Source organism: Ctenopharyngodon idella, chromosome 19, assembly GCF_019924925.1.
Source record: "Ctenopharyngodon idella isolate HZGC_01 chromosome 19, HZGC01, whole genome shotgun sequence".
NCBI classification, from domain to species: domain Eukaryota; kingdom Metazoa; phylum Chordata; class Actinopteri; order Cypriniformes; family Xenocyprididae; genus Ctenopharyngodon; species Ctenopharyngodon idella.
In genome coordinates, this window is record NC_067238.1 from 25,028,283 (window position 1) to 25,046,893 (window position 18,611).

Genomic DNA, 18,611 nt, shown 5'->3' on the forward strand with positions numbered 1-18,611 from the left:
ACTCTGGGACCTTGATTTCCAAATGAAATGCAAAATTTACTTTCATCTGAAAAGAAGACTTTGGACCACTGGGCAACAATCCAGTTCTTCTTCTCCTTAGCCCAGGTAAGACGCTTCTGACGTTGTCTTTGGTTTAGAAGTGGTTTGGTACGTGGAATGTGACAGTTGTAGCCCATTTCCTGAAGACGTCTGTGTGCGGTGGCTCTTGATGCACTGACTCCAGCTTCAGTCCACTCCTTTTGAAGCTCTCCTAAGTTCGTAAATCGGTTTCGCCTTACAATCTTCTCAAGACTGCGGTCATTCCTTTCACTTGTACACCTTTTCCTACCACACTTTTTCCTTCCAGTCAACTTTCCATGAATATGCTTTGGCACAGCACTCTGTGAACAGCCAGCTCTTTCAGCAATGACCCTCTGTGACTTACCCTCATTGTAGAGGGTCTTGATGATCGTCTTCTGGACAACTGTCAAGTCAGCAGACTTCCTCATGACTGCTGTTGGGATTACTGACCTAAACCCAGTATTTATACCCTGAGAATGGTAAGTCATGAATATGAGAAGTCAAAATTCTGACATACTTATGTCATAATTATGACTGATTCAAGATTCAAGATTAAAAAGTTTAAATTATGAGATAAAAAGTCGACACTATGGCATATTAAGTCATAATTATGACATACTAAGTCATATGAGAATAAAAAGTCGAAATGATGACATACTAAGTCATGAATATGTGAAGTTGAAATGATGACAAACCAAGTCATAATTATGACTGAGCCAAGATTAAAAAAGTTTAAATTATGAGATAAATAGTCGACACTATGGCATACAAAGTCATAATTATGACATACTAAGTCATATGAGAATAAAAAGTTGAAATGATGACATGAGAAGTCAAAATTATGACAGTCACCAATATGAGAAATTGAAATTATGACATAGGCCTACTAATTCATTATTATGACTGAGTCAAGATTAAAAAGTTGAAGTAATGAGAAAAAAAGTCTAAATTATGACTTTCTGCTATAAATTTGTCAATTTTGACTTTTTAATGTCATAATTTCAACTTTGTATGTTATATATATATGACGTTTTAAGTCATAATTTTGACTTTTCATCTCGATCATAATTTCAACTTTTTATCTCATTATGATAAACAAAAGCGTGATTTTTTTCCCCTTATGTGGCGGAAATGGGCTTCCATAGAATGTAACAACTCTTGTTTTGAACTCCTCCCCCTGCAACCGGCTCTGCTCGCCCTTCATGTCGTTCACACACACACTTTAACAGTTGGTTTTAGCCACAGAATGAAATGACCAACTTTCGCTTTGCTTGGATAGTTTCCCCTTCACTGTAGTGGACTTTAAAATGAAATCTGGCACGTTGAAAACTATATCTTCTGACAAGGGCGAACTCTTTTCGAACTTTTCATGAGATTGAACTTTGGATGATAAAGACTTTGAGGAAACCAGGGCGGACTAGAAGGACACATTATGGCAATATGTGGCAGACGGAGTCGGTCCAAGTTAATTCTGTACATTCTCGGGGCTTTTGTAGTGGGATATTTAGTATTTCATAGGAACACGCAGAGTGATGTCGGGGTGGCGAGTCGAAGAGAAGTGCCAGTCGAGCAGGGCAAAAATTTGGACGAAGATTTTCTGAAGAAACCTGTTTACGAGAAGCCTCCTCTAGATGTAAATGCTTTGGGAGAGATGGGTAGAGCTGTTAAACTAGACCTGACAGAAGAAGAGAAGCGAGAGGAGGAGGAGAGCATCAAAAAACATCAAATAAACACTTATTTGAGTGATAGGATATCACTACACCGCAGACTGCCTGAAAGATGGAACCCACTGTAAGTGGCCGTGCTATGAACATGTTTGAAGTTAGTTTGTTCGATATATATGTCTGATATTCAGCCTCAACAGATCATTAACACATTGGTATAATTATATTAAATTGGTTTATTTTTTGAATAGCATTAGAATGTAGAAGAGGATACAGATCGTAGTTTATTGTTTAAATCCGTATCGATTAAATGCAAAACAGGGAAGTTGTAAATGTTTTGTAAACAGTCCCTATCTTGCCCCAGTGTTTAATGTGCGATTACATATAGAGAACGTCTACAAAGTACCAGAGGAGGAGAAAAACGTTGCTCTGTCACATCTAGAGGTGCAGTTTGCAGTTGTCCTTACTGTCATGTAAATTATGCAGAATCAAACAAAAAAGCAAAAACATATCCAAAATCCAAAGGGGATGTGTTATTTTTAGTTGGTTTTTACTAAAAAAATGCTATTGAAATGCACAGCAGTCTTTTTTTTTTTTTTTTTGTCAGAACAAGGACCCATTTGTGAACCCCTAATTACAAAATGAATAGAAAAATAAAATAAAAAATAGTTTGAAGTTAAACAATAAACTGGTGGCCCATCCCAAATCCAAAGGGTGTGCATTATTATAGCCAGCTGGAGCAGTGGTTCTCAATCGTTTTGACTCCAAGGCCTTCCTTTGTCTGGGACAATATTCGAAGGCCTCCTATCTAAGGGTACGTTTACACGACAACGATGTTCTGGAAAGTCAAAATGGGAAAGTTTTTACCTTGCATTTTTCACATACAGACAACAAATTTGTCAAAATGATCCCCCTTCACACGGATCGGCGAAAATGACTTAAAATGTTGCATTATATATGCCAGGCCAGTAGTTGACGATGTCACTTTGTAAAGAAACACATGCGCATGACGTCACCATTTTTCTTAAATTTGTGTTTTTGTAGTTTACACGGAGATGATAACAGTATTGTGTTCAAAAACTTGCACTTTAAAACCTGTTTTCAAATGTTTGTGTTTTAGGCCCTCAAAACGCTGTTGTCGTGTAAATGAATGGCCAAAACGCATAAAAAGTCTTATGTTTTTAGTTGAAGCTGGTGTCCTGTAAATGGCTACTGAGCTGATATTTACTTCTGGCACTTTTGTTGTAATAAAACAAATTAACTAAAATCAGTTTAATGTTGTAAATCTTTATTTTTTAGTGTTTTTGTACATTTTAATTAAGATTGTTAATATAACTCAATTTAAAGAATTTTAAAACTTGCTGGGGCCCCCTGGAAGTTTGTTGAGGCCCCCTAGTGTAACTGTAACTGTACAGCACTTTGGTACACTCTGTAGTTTTATAATTAAATTTTAGTTTGATTTTGATTTGATATTGTGCCTTGTTTTGTGATGTGCTGTATGTGTCCCTATTTTGTAATTTCTCCTTGGGTATTAAGATCAAATAATCCTGCATAGTTACTGTGCATATTTATTTATTATAATGCTACTGTAAACATGAATGCAGTCTGACTATGTACAGTAGCGAGCAAGACATTAACTAACGTGATCTGTCTATTCAGATGTCGAAACCTGAAATATGACTACCTGAGCCTGCCCACGACATCGGTAGTGATAGCCTTCTACAATGAAGCTTGGTCCACGCTACTGCGGACAGTACACAGTGTCCTGGAGACCTCGCCTGACCTGCTGCTGACTGAAATCATACTGGTGGATGACTACAGTGACCGAGGTATCAGTCTGAATGAAAACTTCTCATGCAGTTGAGCACATGATTGTCATAAGATCTTATGTATTAAAAGTTAATCATATTATGATGAACTTGGAGCATTTTTGATTTGGGACAGCCAGGAAGGAGGAACCACCAAGAACAACACACAAACAACATCCTAGTAGCAACCGCATAGCAAACAGTGCTGCCAATTTAGCGATTTTGTTGCTAGATTTAGCGACTTCCTCGACCCTTTTGAGACTTTTTTCAAAAGCCTATTATATTAATATAGATCAGTGGACTTGCCAGTATGACGTCATCTCATTTAGTGACCAGTTTTAGCTACTTTCAACTGAAAGCAGTTGGCAACACTGATAGCAAACAGCTAAAATAACTGCCATAACTATAGCTAACATTGCTACCATAAAGTTTTGCATGCTCAAATACCACTCATATTTTCTTCAGAAAAAGTTAAAATATTGTAATATTTTTTCTTTAGTAAAATCTTTTTTTTTTCTTAGTAAAATCTGTTTGCTAAGTTCTAACCAAAGAATGGTTATATATATATATATATATATATATATATATATATATATATATATATATACACACATATATAGATGTATACAAAAAATGCAAATATATAAATAAACAGTAATAATAATAATAATAATAATAAATAAAACAAAATAAACATAAATAAATGAATAAAAATAAAAATATAAATGATGGCTTAACCAACTTATACTGTCTCCTAGGCTAATAATATTCATGTTTCATGGTTATAACATTACAAAGAACATAAACAAGAAAAAATCCTGAGTAAAATGACATTGGATGTTTATATAATAGTGTACATATTTAAGTATTCAACAGCCCTTATTTAAGTTCGCTCTACTCAAAGTACCCAGAGGACACACTTCCCTGATCACAAAAATCTTTTTTAGAATTATAAATCAAGGTTTTGAAAATGAAATACCACAGCAACAACATCATCTCAGCTCCACCCTGTGGTGAAACAGCAAGTTGTTTCCTAATGAAAAAGCCAATTAGCATATTTCTGTCCCTTTTCCCTTTAGACCTGCAGCTTTTACTGAGCACTTCTCATATTTTTTGACCCACAGATCATTTAAAGGAGCCTCTAGAAAACTACATCGCCGATATCAAAAAGGTGCGTCTGATCCGAGCAAGGAAGAGAGAGGGTTTGGTGCGAGCACGGCTTCTGGGAGCTTCCATTGCCACCGGAGAAGTGCTGACCTTCCTCGATTGCCACTGTGAGTGCCATGAAGGCTGGTTGGAGCCTATTCTCCAGAGGTGAGACAGATAAACCCCTTCTCTGCAAACCCAAAACATGCATTATTTTCAAAATTTGTGTATAAATTTGCTCTTTAACTTGCATAACAACATTAGCATGCTTTTTCAAGTCAAGCATAAGCTATATATCATATCACAGTTTGTTTTATGAGAATTAATATTTATCCCCCCTTTTTTAATCTCTAAATCCTGTAGAATAAAGGACGAGCCTTCGGCTGTGGTGTGTCCAGTAATTGACGTCATTGACTGGAACACTTTCCAGTACCTGGGGAACCCTGGAGAACCTCAGATCGGGGGATTTGATTGGCGTTTGGTGTTCACGTGGCACGCTATCCCAGAATATGAGCAGAAACGCAGAAGTTCTGCCACTGATGTTGTCAGGTTTGTACTTCATGGTTACACCTGATTGGATAACAATTTGTAATAAAATACTAAAGGAAACGTTTAATTTTTGGTCCCGTTCCAATTCAAAAACAATCCATGGCGTCGATATGCTCAGTCTTAAATTTTGGTTGGAATGTCATTAGGTTTTGAGCTTTATTATGCATAGCCTGATTCATGAGGGTTCAAATACGCTCAGCAGAGCAGTCCATTTTCCATATCTGGAGATTTTAAGTAGATTTCAGAAGTTTTTTGGGATTTTTATGGCTATATTTCAGGCACCAGAACTGTTTAGGTGAACATATTTGAACGTGTTTTCTACTAATTAAAAATCAATCACCATTAAACCCTACCTTTATGCTTTTCCTGGAAGTTACTTTAATTTTACTAGTAGATGCACAGAAATATTATATCTTTGATCCAGGTCTCCTACAATGGCTGGGGGTTTGTTTGCAGTCAATAAGAAGTACTTCCTTTACCTGGGTACATATGACACAGGAATGGAGGTGTGGGGTGGAGAGAACCTGGAGTTCTCATTCAGAGTAAGTGCATTTTGTTGCTTTTTCTGTAACATTTTCCTCTAGTTTCTCTCCAAGTTTTGGTTTCCTGAGGGGAGAAAGCTTTTGGGCAGATGGTCACAATCCTAGTTTGAAAACTGTGTGATGAGTCAAACAAGGTTAGGAGGTCAGTCAGCACCTTTATTAAGTGTCTGCCAGCTAGTATGATGACTAAAGCGACCTTCACTGTTTATGCAGCATTTACTTACTCATAATTCCTCTGATTACTCAGCTCATCCCCTGAAGGATTCAACACTGTTACATAGGCAGTAATGGTTCATTTGTGTTTTGAGTGCCTTGAACACCAGGGGCTGCGTTTTAACCAGATTCTAGCAGGGAATGTCACAAAGACCAGACAGCTGCTCTGTCAATGCAGTATGACAGACCAGCCTGTTTATTCTCTTGATCAGTAGATCTTTTCCAAAACCTAGTGATCTGACTGCACAGGCAGCTGCAGCATCCCAGCTGGCCAATTTGGCCAAAGGTATCTTAGGACAGGTTTTTTAAGTGGAGCCTTAGGGGTTCGCAAAAAAAAAAACCTGAGAGAGAACGATTTTACAAAATGTGTTTTTAAGCAGTGAAAGTTAATTGTAATAATTGAAAAAGTGTGAATTGTAATAATTTAGCACCATAAACAAATTTGGGATAATTACTGTTTCAAATCGCTTTCTAAAAACTGGTTGAATTAATCCAAGATTTTTCATAGTTTTAACAGCAAGGAATCAAAATCAAATCTGCATATATTGAAAAATATTTCTATCTAAAGAGCTTCTCTCAACTCTCATTTCCACGGACTAAATAAATGTAATGTAATAAATGTAATAAATGTTTTATTCCAAGGAAAAAAAAAATGTAAAAGACAATTGTGACTTTTATCTCACAATTCTGACAATATTCTTCACAATTGCAAGATATAAATTTATAACCTAAAAAATATATCAGAAGTTTAAATTATTTAATTTAATTTATTTAATTTAAATTATTTATTTAATTACTTTCATGATGACAAAGAACTGCAATGTCACATGAGCGTGGCCGCGATAGAGATGATAGTCAGAACCAAACAGAGGTTCTACAGGCTCCGCCCTCTTCTGGAAAGCGGGCAGCAGCTCATTTGCATTTAAAGAGACATGCACTCAAAAATCGGCATTTCACAACATGCTATAATAAATGATCTGTAAGGTATTTTGAGCTGAAACTTCACAGACAGATTCTGGGGACACCTGAGATGTGGCATAATAGGTCCCCCTTAAGAATAGTTTGCTTTGGGTTTAGTATAATCACAATGCAATTATGTTAAACAATATGTTGTCTTTATAATATCACACATAATATATTTTTTTCTCACACAGTATAAAAGGGTCTGTAAAAGAATACGATCACATTTGGGGGTCCTTGACATCAAAATGTTGAAAACCACTATCTTAGGAGGCAGCATAATTAAATTGCCTACTTATTGTAAGAGCCAAATGTGCCTATGATGCCTAAAATGCTGCTTGTTGATTATTACGGATGGGTAATCTGTTTCCTATCTTGATGGTGTTTTACAGATCTGGCAGTGTGGAGGGAGTCTGGAAATCCATCCTTGCTCTCACGTGGGTCACGTGTTTCCAAAGAAAGCGCCATATTCAAGAAACAAGGCCTTGGCCAACAGCGTGCGGGCGGCAGAAGTCTGGATGGATGAATACAAAGAAGTATATTACCACCGGAGCCCTCATGCACGTCTGGTACGCCTACTTGTGTGGTCTGTTGCATAACTCTGCTTTTGTCTGCTCATTTTCAAAGAGCGTGTTTATCACATCTATCTTTGAGATTCGTGGAAATAGACTCACGTAGCCTTTGTGAACGATGCACATTTTCTTTGGCACAAACCTAGATATATCCACACAATCTGTCGAAATCCTCTGAATGAATGACATTTAGCAGGTGGGCTGAAACTCGCTGAGAAGTGGCACCTCTTTCAGTCCGTGTTTGTCATTCACGGTCCTCACTGAGCCCTGTAGTTAAACAGAGAGGTGCTCTCGGTGACAGATCAGGTGACCCTTTTCTCTCTGAACCTTGGAGATGCTGCCAGGTTGGCACCGCCAACTCGAAAGCTATCTGATGTGATGCCAACAGATAAGGCTCTCTATCTCTTCAGGTATAAACCACAGACAAACACTGGCCTTGCCAGCGTGGATCAGGTTTGACATCCTTCATACTCCGCTTCCACGAAAATTCGTAAGCGGATCGCTCTCTCTTTCACCCTCCGAGTCTCACAGCATATTTTATTCATAGCCAAAATCTCTGTCGATTGTGCCACAGAGTCCTAAAGATCAACAAAATGAGGCTCTGTGATGGATCTCGATGATCAGAACGCTTCATTTGACAGCTGCTTGATTGACCGTGTAGCTGGACGGTACGTGCCTGCCTCAGGACTTTGTTGAGACTGAAGCCTGATCACAGACCGATCATCAATGGGTGTGATGTTGTGCCACCCGGCTGGCACTCATAGCAGGGCCGTATGTTATTGATGAATCACTATCAAGTTTGTTAATTAGAAGTGCATTTCCTTTCATTCATCTTTACGCAGAGCTGCTGAATCTCTTTGACAGAGCTCTACTTCCAACAGATGTTCCTCATAAGGGATCATATCACTGGCACCACTACTGTATGTGGACCATCACTCACCAGTAATTCTTCCCTGACAGGAGGTTATGAGGGGATACCACATCCACAAACATACAACTTGGCCTTTATCAGTCTCTTTTGCTGAGGCGAGTTTGCAACTATTTTTCAAGAGGATGTTGCAGCATGTAGCATTTTGTGGTTTACCGCGGCGGGGTATTGCTTAAAAAATAAGATGACAGACTTTGATTAGATGTTTAGTTTTATGTGATCATTTTGTGAAAACTGGTGTGATGTCATTTTAAAAAAATCAGGCCTAAACGAAGTTTGTTTCAGGAGTTTGAAATGGCTAGCCAAAAGTGAACTTACTGGAAAAGTTTGCTCCGGCTGGTAAGCATCTTCGAACTACCATTGGTCCATGGCGATGACGTAATAGATATTTATGGTTATTATTAAAAGAAAATATTGGCTGTTAGTATTCCAGAAATAACTTTAATTTACGCAGAGCTGTAACTCTGTCATAGAACAAAGTGAAAATCCGATGCAATATGTGTGAAACGTCTAGGTGTTAAAGGGATAGTTCACCCAAAAATGATGTCATAATTTACTCGCCCTCAAGTTGTTCCAAACCTGTATAAATTTCTTTTTCCGCTGAACACAAAGGAAGATATTTTGAAGAAAGTTTGTAACCAGGCTGCTTTGGGGCACCATTGACTTCCATAGTAGGGAAAAAAAAAATTCTATGGAAGTCAATGGTGCCCCAGAGCTGTTTAGTTTCCCACATTCTTCAAAATATCTTCCTTTGTGTTCAATAGAACAAAGAAATTTGTACAGCTTTGGAACAACAGGAGGGTGAGTAAATGATGACAGAATTTTTATTTTTGGGTGAACTATCCCTTTAATCGCTGTTGCTGTATAATTAAGCATGTTAATATTGCTAAAGCTTCTGGTATTGGATGTAGAGCTGCTGTTGTCCATTCATACCTCCGAAACCTTTTGTCCTACAGGTAAAAACTCATTCTCTTTTGAAAGTGTGCAAATAATAAGCTATTTGTGCATATATAATAAATGTGCACAAATATAGATCTCAAATTGCATCAAAGCGCATAGGAAATGCAAATCTGCACTATTTAAATAATTGAATAACTTATCTTAACACTTAAAGGGATAGTTCACCCAAAAGTAAAAAAAAAATCTTTGTTCTTTTGAACACAGAAGAAGATATTTTGAAGAATGTGGGTATGAAAAAATACAAAAACCTTAATTTTTAATGCTTGTTTTCAGGAAGCATATGGTGATGTGACGGACAGACGGAAACTCCGAATGCGTCTCAAGTGTAAAGATTTTAAGTGGTTCTTGGAGAACATCTACCCTGACATTCAAATCCCAGAGGACAGGCCTGGAATGTTTGGCATGGTGAGAAGAGGCAAACGTTTTTCTATTTACAAGCACAGCTTTGTAACAGCAGAGCTCCAGAAGTGAAAATGCCATTATCCGCAGCTGTTTGCTGGTTGGTTTGGTTCAAAGTTTACAATGCAAGCCTAGTGTGACATGATGAAACGAGTTCACTTCCTTTACAATCATCAAGTGTAGACTACATTCAAAATGTGGGACTTTTTCCATTTAAAAGTTTAAATAAATAGAACTTTTTCTGATTTTTAGAAAAAAATATATATCTATATAATTTCTGTTAAAAATGTTTTATTAGACATGAAAAAAAAAAAAAAGATTTTTGAACCCTATTGTTGGAATATTTCTGTTTCTTCTTAATTGTAGCTGAAGAGTAAAGGAATGGCCAACTACTGCTTTGACTACAATCCACCTGATGAACATAACACGGTTGGTCACCGGGTCATTCTTTACCCGTGTCATGGCATGGGACAAAACCAGGTAACTTTCGTTCTCTCAAATGTAACAACAGACAGTGCTGCTCCAATTAGCGTTCACTGGCACATATACACAATACACAGAGATTGTAATGCGTCCTCAGGAATATACATGAAAGTGTGTCTCGCAGCTGTGATGTATTATTAAAATGGCATCCTAAAATAATGTGTTGTGTACCTCACAGCACACTTGTTTTTAAAGTGACTTTAGCCGCCTGGCACAGCAGCGTGACTTCATTTGTCTCCTCCCTCTCTGTGGGGAGGTAGATGAGCCCTGGAGACTTATCAGTGCACAATATCTGCCACATACAGCACAACAACACCGTTCTAATGGATTCTCTCTGTGAATACAAGAGAAATGTTCTTCTGTTTCTGGTTTAGTGCATATGGGTCAATCCTGTTAAGCAGTGCCTTTTGAGACTTAAAGGGGACCTGTCAAGGGGGACCCCTTTTTCAAAGTTTTGAATTTGTTCTTTTAATTTGTAATAGGGCAGTCAAACGTAACACGTTAAAGCATGCAATTAATTTTTTCAGTTTAACGTGTTAAAAATATTTAACGCAATTAATGCAGCATCCGTTTGTTTCCGTCATCCTTTAGCTAGGGTTACATTATATGATCACGCTATCATTCATTCAAGTGCTATAAAACCTTTCAAGCCCGATAAGGCGCAAAAAATAACTTAAATTTGTATTTCACGCTTAAATGGACAAAAACACACAAAAGTATGCCAAAATGCCCGCTTTGTCAAGTATCCTCGTAAGCCTTAAATGAGTTAAATAAACTCTTAAATGAACATAAAGAGTTGTGAGGACATCGGATGTGTGTCAGATCCGTGTCATTCAGTCAAGAGCAGTGATTTTCTTGTCTTTTGTTCTTTGATTAACATTAAAGACAGACACCACAGCAGCAGTTTTATTAGGCTACTGTCACTTTAAGATCTGACGCACATAACTTTTGTAGCTTTAATAAGGATTAATCTATATTTAATTTATATTTTATGAAGGCTGTGAAGTGTTTGATAACTTTACTCAGATATTTAAATTATAGTCTTTGTTGTTACTAAAATAATTTAGAGATTTAATGTGAAATTATTACAATATAAAAATATATTAAAAACCTTAACGTTAGGTGTGATTAATTGCGATTAATTACAGAATTACAGTTAATTTAATTTTTATTAATCGATTGACAGCATACATATGTGATGAATATACATATATACACGCTTATTATATAATATTATATTTACTTTTATTGCACAGTTATCAAAAGGGGTAACGTAATGAGGCCATTAGGTGCAAACAATATGGTCGAGATTTATGTTTGGATTTATTACAGTTCATCACAGTCGGAGAAGGTTTGCTTGCAGATTTATGCTGCCTTCACGTCCAATCGGAAATGTCCTACTTCACAATTCTGAAGTTGTGATTACGAGCTCGTCGTGTTCAAGTGCTTTGTTGTCGAAAAGAACAAGAATCATGTTTTATAACCAGGTTTATAAACCAGGTTTATTCTTTGCTATTTATTGGGGAAATCTTATTAAAGCCAAAATTATATTTAGCAACCCATTCAACTATATAACCATTCGTTGCGCTATCTAGATAGTCAGCTTGCTGACGAATCTGGAATTTTGGTCAAATACAGGCTATTTTCGCTTTGTATGAAACGTACCATATGCTTAAAATGGCTATGTATATATGTAAATATGCACTACTTCAGGCGATGCAGCTGTTGGGGAAAAAACTAATAAAGAATACCAGTCACAGCAGCAATCGTTCTCCCCTCCGCCAAGTTTATGGCATGCCCAAATTGGAAACTCGGGTATCAAAATTATCTCAGAGTTTCCCAGTAGTAAATACGACTTCAGAGGGAGATCATGTCCAAATTCCTACTAGGAAACTCGTATTTACGACAATCGATAGCACGTGAAGGCAGCGTTGGTTGCAGCAAACAGCACACGCGGCCTGGTGAAGGAACACAGACTGGTTGAATGACACCAGACTGGTCACAATGGACATTGCTAAACTGGTTAAGATTATGCAACTTTATTGAATTGTACCTTTATTATTTACATTAAATACACTATTTATGATTTTTCTGTAATTTATGAATTTTCAGTAATTTTACAGGATGACATGTTTTAGAGAAAGACAGAATTCATCAAATCCATTACTAATACACTTTTGTTACTTCATGTTACTTCTGGGAGGATGATGTCTTTGAGAAACTGGATTTTGGATATTACAAAAAAAAAAACTGACAGGATGTTAGTAAATGAAGATATTGAGGACACAGGACACCTAATGTTTTCCATCTTTAAAAAAATGTGATTTAATATTTTATCTAATACATTAAGATACTATATGATGGGGACGAAATGTACTACATAACGTGATTGACTGTATGTGCCTCTTTATCAGAGTTTTTGGATTTGTCTTTGATTTAAAGTGTTGATGTGTTGAGCTTCTGTGTGTGAATATTTTCCTTTCTCGTTTTGTGACAGTTCTTCGAGTACTCCACGTTCCAAGAGATCCGTTATAACACGAGGGATCCTGCATGCTGTATCGTAGCTGATCCCATCTCCACATTCCTTACCATGCATCTCTGCAGTAAACCCAGGGAACCTGTGCCTGAAGACCAGAAGTTTATATTCAGAGAGGTGAGATCATCATCAGTACAAACAGTATGCAAATGTAATTTTATTAAAATTAATTACATTAATCGCAAATAATCACATATACACTACTGTTTAAAAGTTTGGGCTCAGTAAGATTTTTTTTTTGAAAGAAATTAATATTTTTATTCATCAAGGATGCACTAAATTGATCGAAAGTGACAGAAAAGGACATTTATAATGTTACAAAAGATTCTATTTTAAATAAAGGCTGTCATTTTGAACTTTCTGTTCATCATAGAATTCTGATAATAATAATAATAAATGTTTCCTGAGCACAGAATCTGTATATTAGAATGATTTCTGAATGATTATGTGACATTGAAGACTGGAATAATGATGCCGAAAATTCAGCTTTTTCATCACTGGAATATATTATATTTTAAAATCTAATAAAAAAGAAGACAGTAATTTTAAATTGTAATAATATTTTATAATTTTGCTGTTTCTATTGTATTTTAATCTAATAAATGCAGGCTTAAATGCAGCATAAGAGACTTCTTTCAAAAACATTAAAAACATCTTACCAACCCCAAACTTTTAAACAGTATTGTATTTGCTGAGAAATGCGGCACATACAGATACTTTTAAGACATTTTCGTTGCATTTGATTAAATCAATAAATAGACATCATTAGAAATATATTATTTATATCCATAAAAATCAACACAACACTATATCACTGGCCTTTTGTAATCAGTAATTCACATACAATGCATAATGGTTGCTTTATAATTTTCATTCATTAGCTTTAAATTGACAGGTGTCATCATGTTGTTTGGCAGTTAGTCAGAACTGTACACACTAACATGCATGCACTTCAAGTGTTCTTCAAAGCAAATAACGGGCCAAGTAAATGTCACATTAAAGCGTTACTTGAGAAAGTCATGGACAGCAAGAGGTTTCAGTGTGGCTTGCAGTGTAATTTCAGAAGCAAGCCTTAGTGTGAACTCTTTGCCAGTACAGTGAGCACCTGAAGAGCAGCGTGACGACAGCAGGTTTCTCACTAGACTGTGGGGAATTAAAGCAGGGAGGAGGTACTGGGAGCAAATGAAATGCTGGGGTTGGCTGAGCTTCATGTTCTAGTGGGCCAAAAGCCTTTATAGTATTTGAACAAACCCCTGACTGCAAGTATTAAACTCAGGCATCTAACACTTCTTTGCATTTGCAGGATGGCACTCTCTACCACGTTCAGACGCAGAAATGCGTTGAGGCAGTGGACCGGGCTGACAACGGGAACCCTGGCCCCGCTCTCCGCTCCTGCTCGGACTCGGCCCACCAGAAGTGGTTCTTTGAAGAGAGAACATAGCAAAGGTTCTCTCTGCACCTTTCACCTGCGCTACAGTTAAAAGGGCATTTTATATCAGCTGTTCCAACTCCACACCAGTTTATTGAGCATTCCAGTTCCTACGCTTAGGATCGATAGTGCCTTCATGTTACACATGTCCACAGTACAGACTGAGTAATGTATTAGATTTTAACATTTTTGCAGTGTATTAAAATTCATCACTTATAATAGAGTCGTTCAGTTTGTTATCCTGATATCTGAAGAGAATGACTATTTTCGTGCCAACGAGTGTTCTCAAATGAGTTTTGGACTTATGAGTAAAATAACGTGTAAACGTACGTTGAGTAAAACGTATGAGTAAAATAATGTAACATTCACTACCATTCAAAAGTTTGGGGTCAGTAAGATTTAATTTTAAAAGAAATGAATACTTTTTTTCAGTAAGGATGCATTAAATTTATTAAAATTGACAAATTATTTTATAATGTTATAAAATAAATGCTGTTCTTTTGAATTTTTTATTCATTAAAGAATCCTGAAAAAAATGTATTACGGTTTCCACAAAAATATGAAGCAGCACAAGTGTTTTCAACATTGATAATAATAAGAAATGTTTCTTGAGCAGCAAATCAGCATATTAGAATGATTTCTGAAGGATCTTGTGACACTGAAGACTGGAGTAATGATGCTGAAAATTCAGCTTTGCCATCACAGGAATAAATTATTATTATTTTTTAAATATATAAATAGAAAACAATTATTTTAAATTGTAATAATATTTCACATTACTATGTTTACTGCATTTTAGATCAAATAAATGCAGCCTTGGTGAGCATAAGAGACTTCAAAAATATTAAAAACATCTTACAGACCCCAAACTTTTGAACCCTAATATATGTTATATAATAAAATGTGAAAGTCTCAAAAACCACAGACTTTATTTTTATCATAAATCCAAAACTTCCTTTCTTAAAGGACACAGGAAGTTCCTGAGGGAACCCATGGTGAATTAATCTTCCAGATTGGCCTGCAAATAGACATAATCTCTGAACACATCTATTTCTCTGCAAGATATAAACTATTTATCATATCATTTTGCAGGAAGGTAATTTGAGTTATTTTAATCAGTCAGTGCTGCCAGCTCCATCTGCTGGTGTCTTATTCTCCCCTGCTATTCTGCAAAGTAGCTTCTATTACAGTTTTTTGACTTGACATTTTTTTCTAGTGACTAGAATTTTTAAAATATGATCTGGTACCTGGTGTAAGTCAGATCTCGCTTAGGCCGCACTTAGAGCCTCTTGGCAGCTTCGTCGTGTGTGTGTTTTTTTTTTTTTTTTGGCTGAGTATTGAGGTTAGACTCGGATAAGCAGCAGTGCTGCCAGCAACACTGCTGCCATTCTCTGTCCAACCACTAGATGGTGCCAAATTTTCCATTTTACTCAATGTCCTCCATGTTGTAACATCAGCTCGTATTTACATGCCTGTAATTTCAGTAGCCCACTATGCGGTGAGTGAGATGCTAGATTACACTTTTTATACACAAATACGGTTAATGTACAATTATTGTTAGTTTTATCTGAAATCGTATGGCAGCCTACCTCTAGTCATTTACCTGCTGTATGTTATTGTTGGACATTTGAAGGGGATAAAACAGAGTTGGATGTCACAGCAAATACTAGATTGTAGTGGCCAAAGTGCTGTTATTTTTCATATTTCCCTAAGCTTGTAGAGAAACAATGCTGGTCAGTTTAGAGTATGTGGATAAAAATGTCTTTAAATTCTGGCCATCTGTGGGTCAGTTTCCAATGGTGAATGATCGTTTCTGTCAGGCTAATGTCATCCGTAATGAATTTGTTTGACTAACTTTTTCAGTTATTTATTACTTAAGTAAAAGTGTGGTTCAGGGATGACATATTTTTGCAGGCCAACCCCGAAGTTAGCATCACCCTGATTTCCTTGATTAAAACCCAGTAGAATTTTTCCATTGGCTTATGGATTATTGCAGAAAATAAGATCTGAGACTAACAAAAGCTTACACGTTTTGTTCATCATGATAATCTTCACAAATGAAGACAACTTTTATGAATTTTGAAGAGTAAATACAATTGGCATAAGTCAAAAGCTATAAACTAACTACATGGTCGCATGACTTCAACATCACCATCATTAAGCTTCAACAACTCTTTCAGTCTGCTTAAAAACATTTTCCCTGAAAGTCAAGAGCGTGAGATTGCAAGTTTGCAAGAACGCGATTATAAACACAATGAAGGTTTGAAAGCGGACTAGTGAGTAGATGAGTTGATCTGTTCGGCTGATGACGTTTAATGTCCCTGTAGTCCCATTTAGCCAATTGTTAGCAACCGCCTTTTACAAGACAAGTACATTTTTTAAAAAAATCACAAGAGGGTATTACTGTTATATTTATACTGTAGAATAAAACGTGAAAATATCTTGAGCTTGTGTTCACCACAGACCTTAATACAAGCATTTAACCAAAACACCCATTCAAAAAATTCATTGACTTCAGAACGATGGAACCAAAAGTGGTAAAATGTGAACTTGTTTCTGGGTTTTGGCCTACAAAAATACACAATTCCTGCAGCACTCTACTGCTGGTGTGCTTGAAATTGCTGGTATGTTGAAAATAGGATTTAAAAAAAAAAAATTTAAATAATTAGATTAGTCAAAAAATTTAGTCATCATTTACTCACCGTCACGTCGTTCCAAATCTGTATGAATTTCTTTTTTGGAACACAAAAGAAGATATTTTGAAGAATGTACACGCTGCTATTTTCCCTCAAAAAAGGCACTTTAAAAGTATCATAAAAGCAGTCAAGTCATACACTATATTCCTCTTAAGTCATATGAAAGTTTTGTGTGAAGAATGGTCAAAAATTAAAGTAGTTATTGATTGAAAATCACTATTCATTTTCATTTAATGGGGGGAAAAAACAGCTGTGGCATTCTGCTAATAGTATCTTTTTTTGTGGTGTTTTTGAAAGACTAAAAGGTGAGTAAATGAAGACAAATGTTTTATTTTTAAGACATTTAAAATGTTTTAAGTGACTTACAGATTGTACAAAGGAGGACAATTTTTCTAAAATACAGGTGAGAGGAAAGTTTACTTTGGTGAAGTTTATGGAACATATTTTTTACATTAATCTATAAGGTGATGGGCTAACTTATCATTGTCATGGAGAGAATTGGTTTACTGATATGATTCTCTGAGAGCATGTGACATGAGCTCAATACTGGACAGATGTTTCCAGGAACTCAATAGATAAGAAGGTGATTGAGAGATTGATTATATGATTATTATAAAATGAGAACCCATTATGTTTGAAGCAGTAGGATTTTTGCCTCAGAATTGACAATGGGTTTGTTTGAGGAGGTCAAAAAAGAGGATCTTCTGTATGGATGACCATAAGTCCTATTACACCATTTTGTCTATATGGCACAAACAATGATACCTTCTCTAGATAAATGTGGTTTAAATTTTATTTTATGCAGTTTGATCTTCACTGATGCATAGTACCAACCCAAAAAAATTAAAGTTGGTTACAGCGGCAGTGAGTATGCACTTTTCTTGGAATAATGAATGATTTATAATTTAATTTTACTTTCCATTTAATTTTGCTGAAGGCAGAATGTTTTGAAAATGTATCTATGCTGGAAGGAAAATTCAGGTAACTTTATGCTGTTATGTAAGTGACCTTAACATCAGGAATGAAGGAATTCTTTCTTTTCTTTTGAAAATGCATTAATTATGGTTAATAAAATGTCTTATTTCTAACTAAAGGTGCACTAAGTTTGTTTTGTTACGCTACACTATTTATGTTATTTGCAGTCAGCAATGATTAATTTATTCTGCAAAGTAGTATTTATTGGTCATGTGATCTCAACATGAGCTGACCCAATGATACGATTGCAGTCTTCATCTCATGAGAGTTGTGCAAAACGGTTTCATGAGGAAAAAAATGATTGAGTGCATCTTTTAAATGTAATGAAAATTTTTCTAGACCTGAACAATGAAAGTTGCTCTAACTTCAAATTGATTTCATGTTTGAATTTTTACACATTAAAGCCATTGAATAACATCCCAATGTGTGCCTATCTTTCTTCACCAACAACCGACAACCCCTGGCAATCTTTTTTTCCGCGGTATTACACACTTCTGTCTCTCCAGCAAGCGTTTGATTTTGTATTCTGGCACTTCACTCGTGTTACTGTGGAAAATAATAAATGGCAAACTTTTTCCTTTTATAAAGCACTAATCTCGTTCCCCCTGCAAATGCGTGTTTGTTCTTTCCGTTTATGTTGGAGTGGCAGTTGCAGAGAGACGATGGAGGTGTCATTGGCAGCCTATCTGAC

At 36.1% G+C, this 18,611-nt stretch overlaps 1 protein-coding gene across 1 annotated transcript; it reads left to right on the forward strand.

Moving 5' to 3' along the window:
- The first annotated feature begins 1,231 nt into the window (after positions 1-1,231).
- galnt12 (UDP-N-acetyl-alpha-D-galactosamine:polypeptide N-acetylgalactosaminyltransferase 12) lies at positions 1,232-18,337 on the forward strand. Its single transcript, XM_051872196.1, has 10 exons — positions 1,232-1,851; positions 3,384-3,553; positions 4,657-4,846; positions 5,042-5,227; positions 5,652-5,769; positions 7,335-7,511; positions 9,676-9,807; positions 10,168-10,281; positions 12,782-12,937; positions 14,124-18,337. The coding sequence occupies exons 1-10, from the start codon at positions 1,493-1,495 to the stop codon at positions 14,259-14,261; spliced, it is 1,740 nt and encodes a 579-aa protein (XP_051728156.1). The 5' UTR covers positions 1,232-1,492; the 3' UTR covers positions 14,262-18,337.
- The last annotated feature ends 274 nt before the right edge of the window (positions 18,338-18,611 follow it).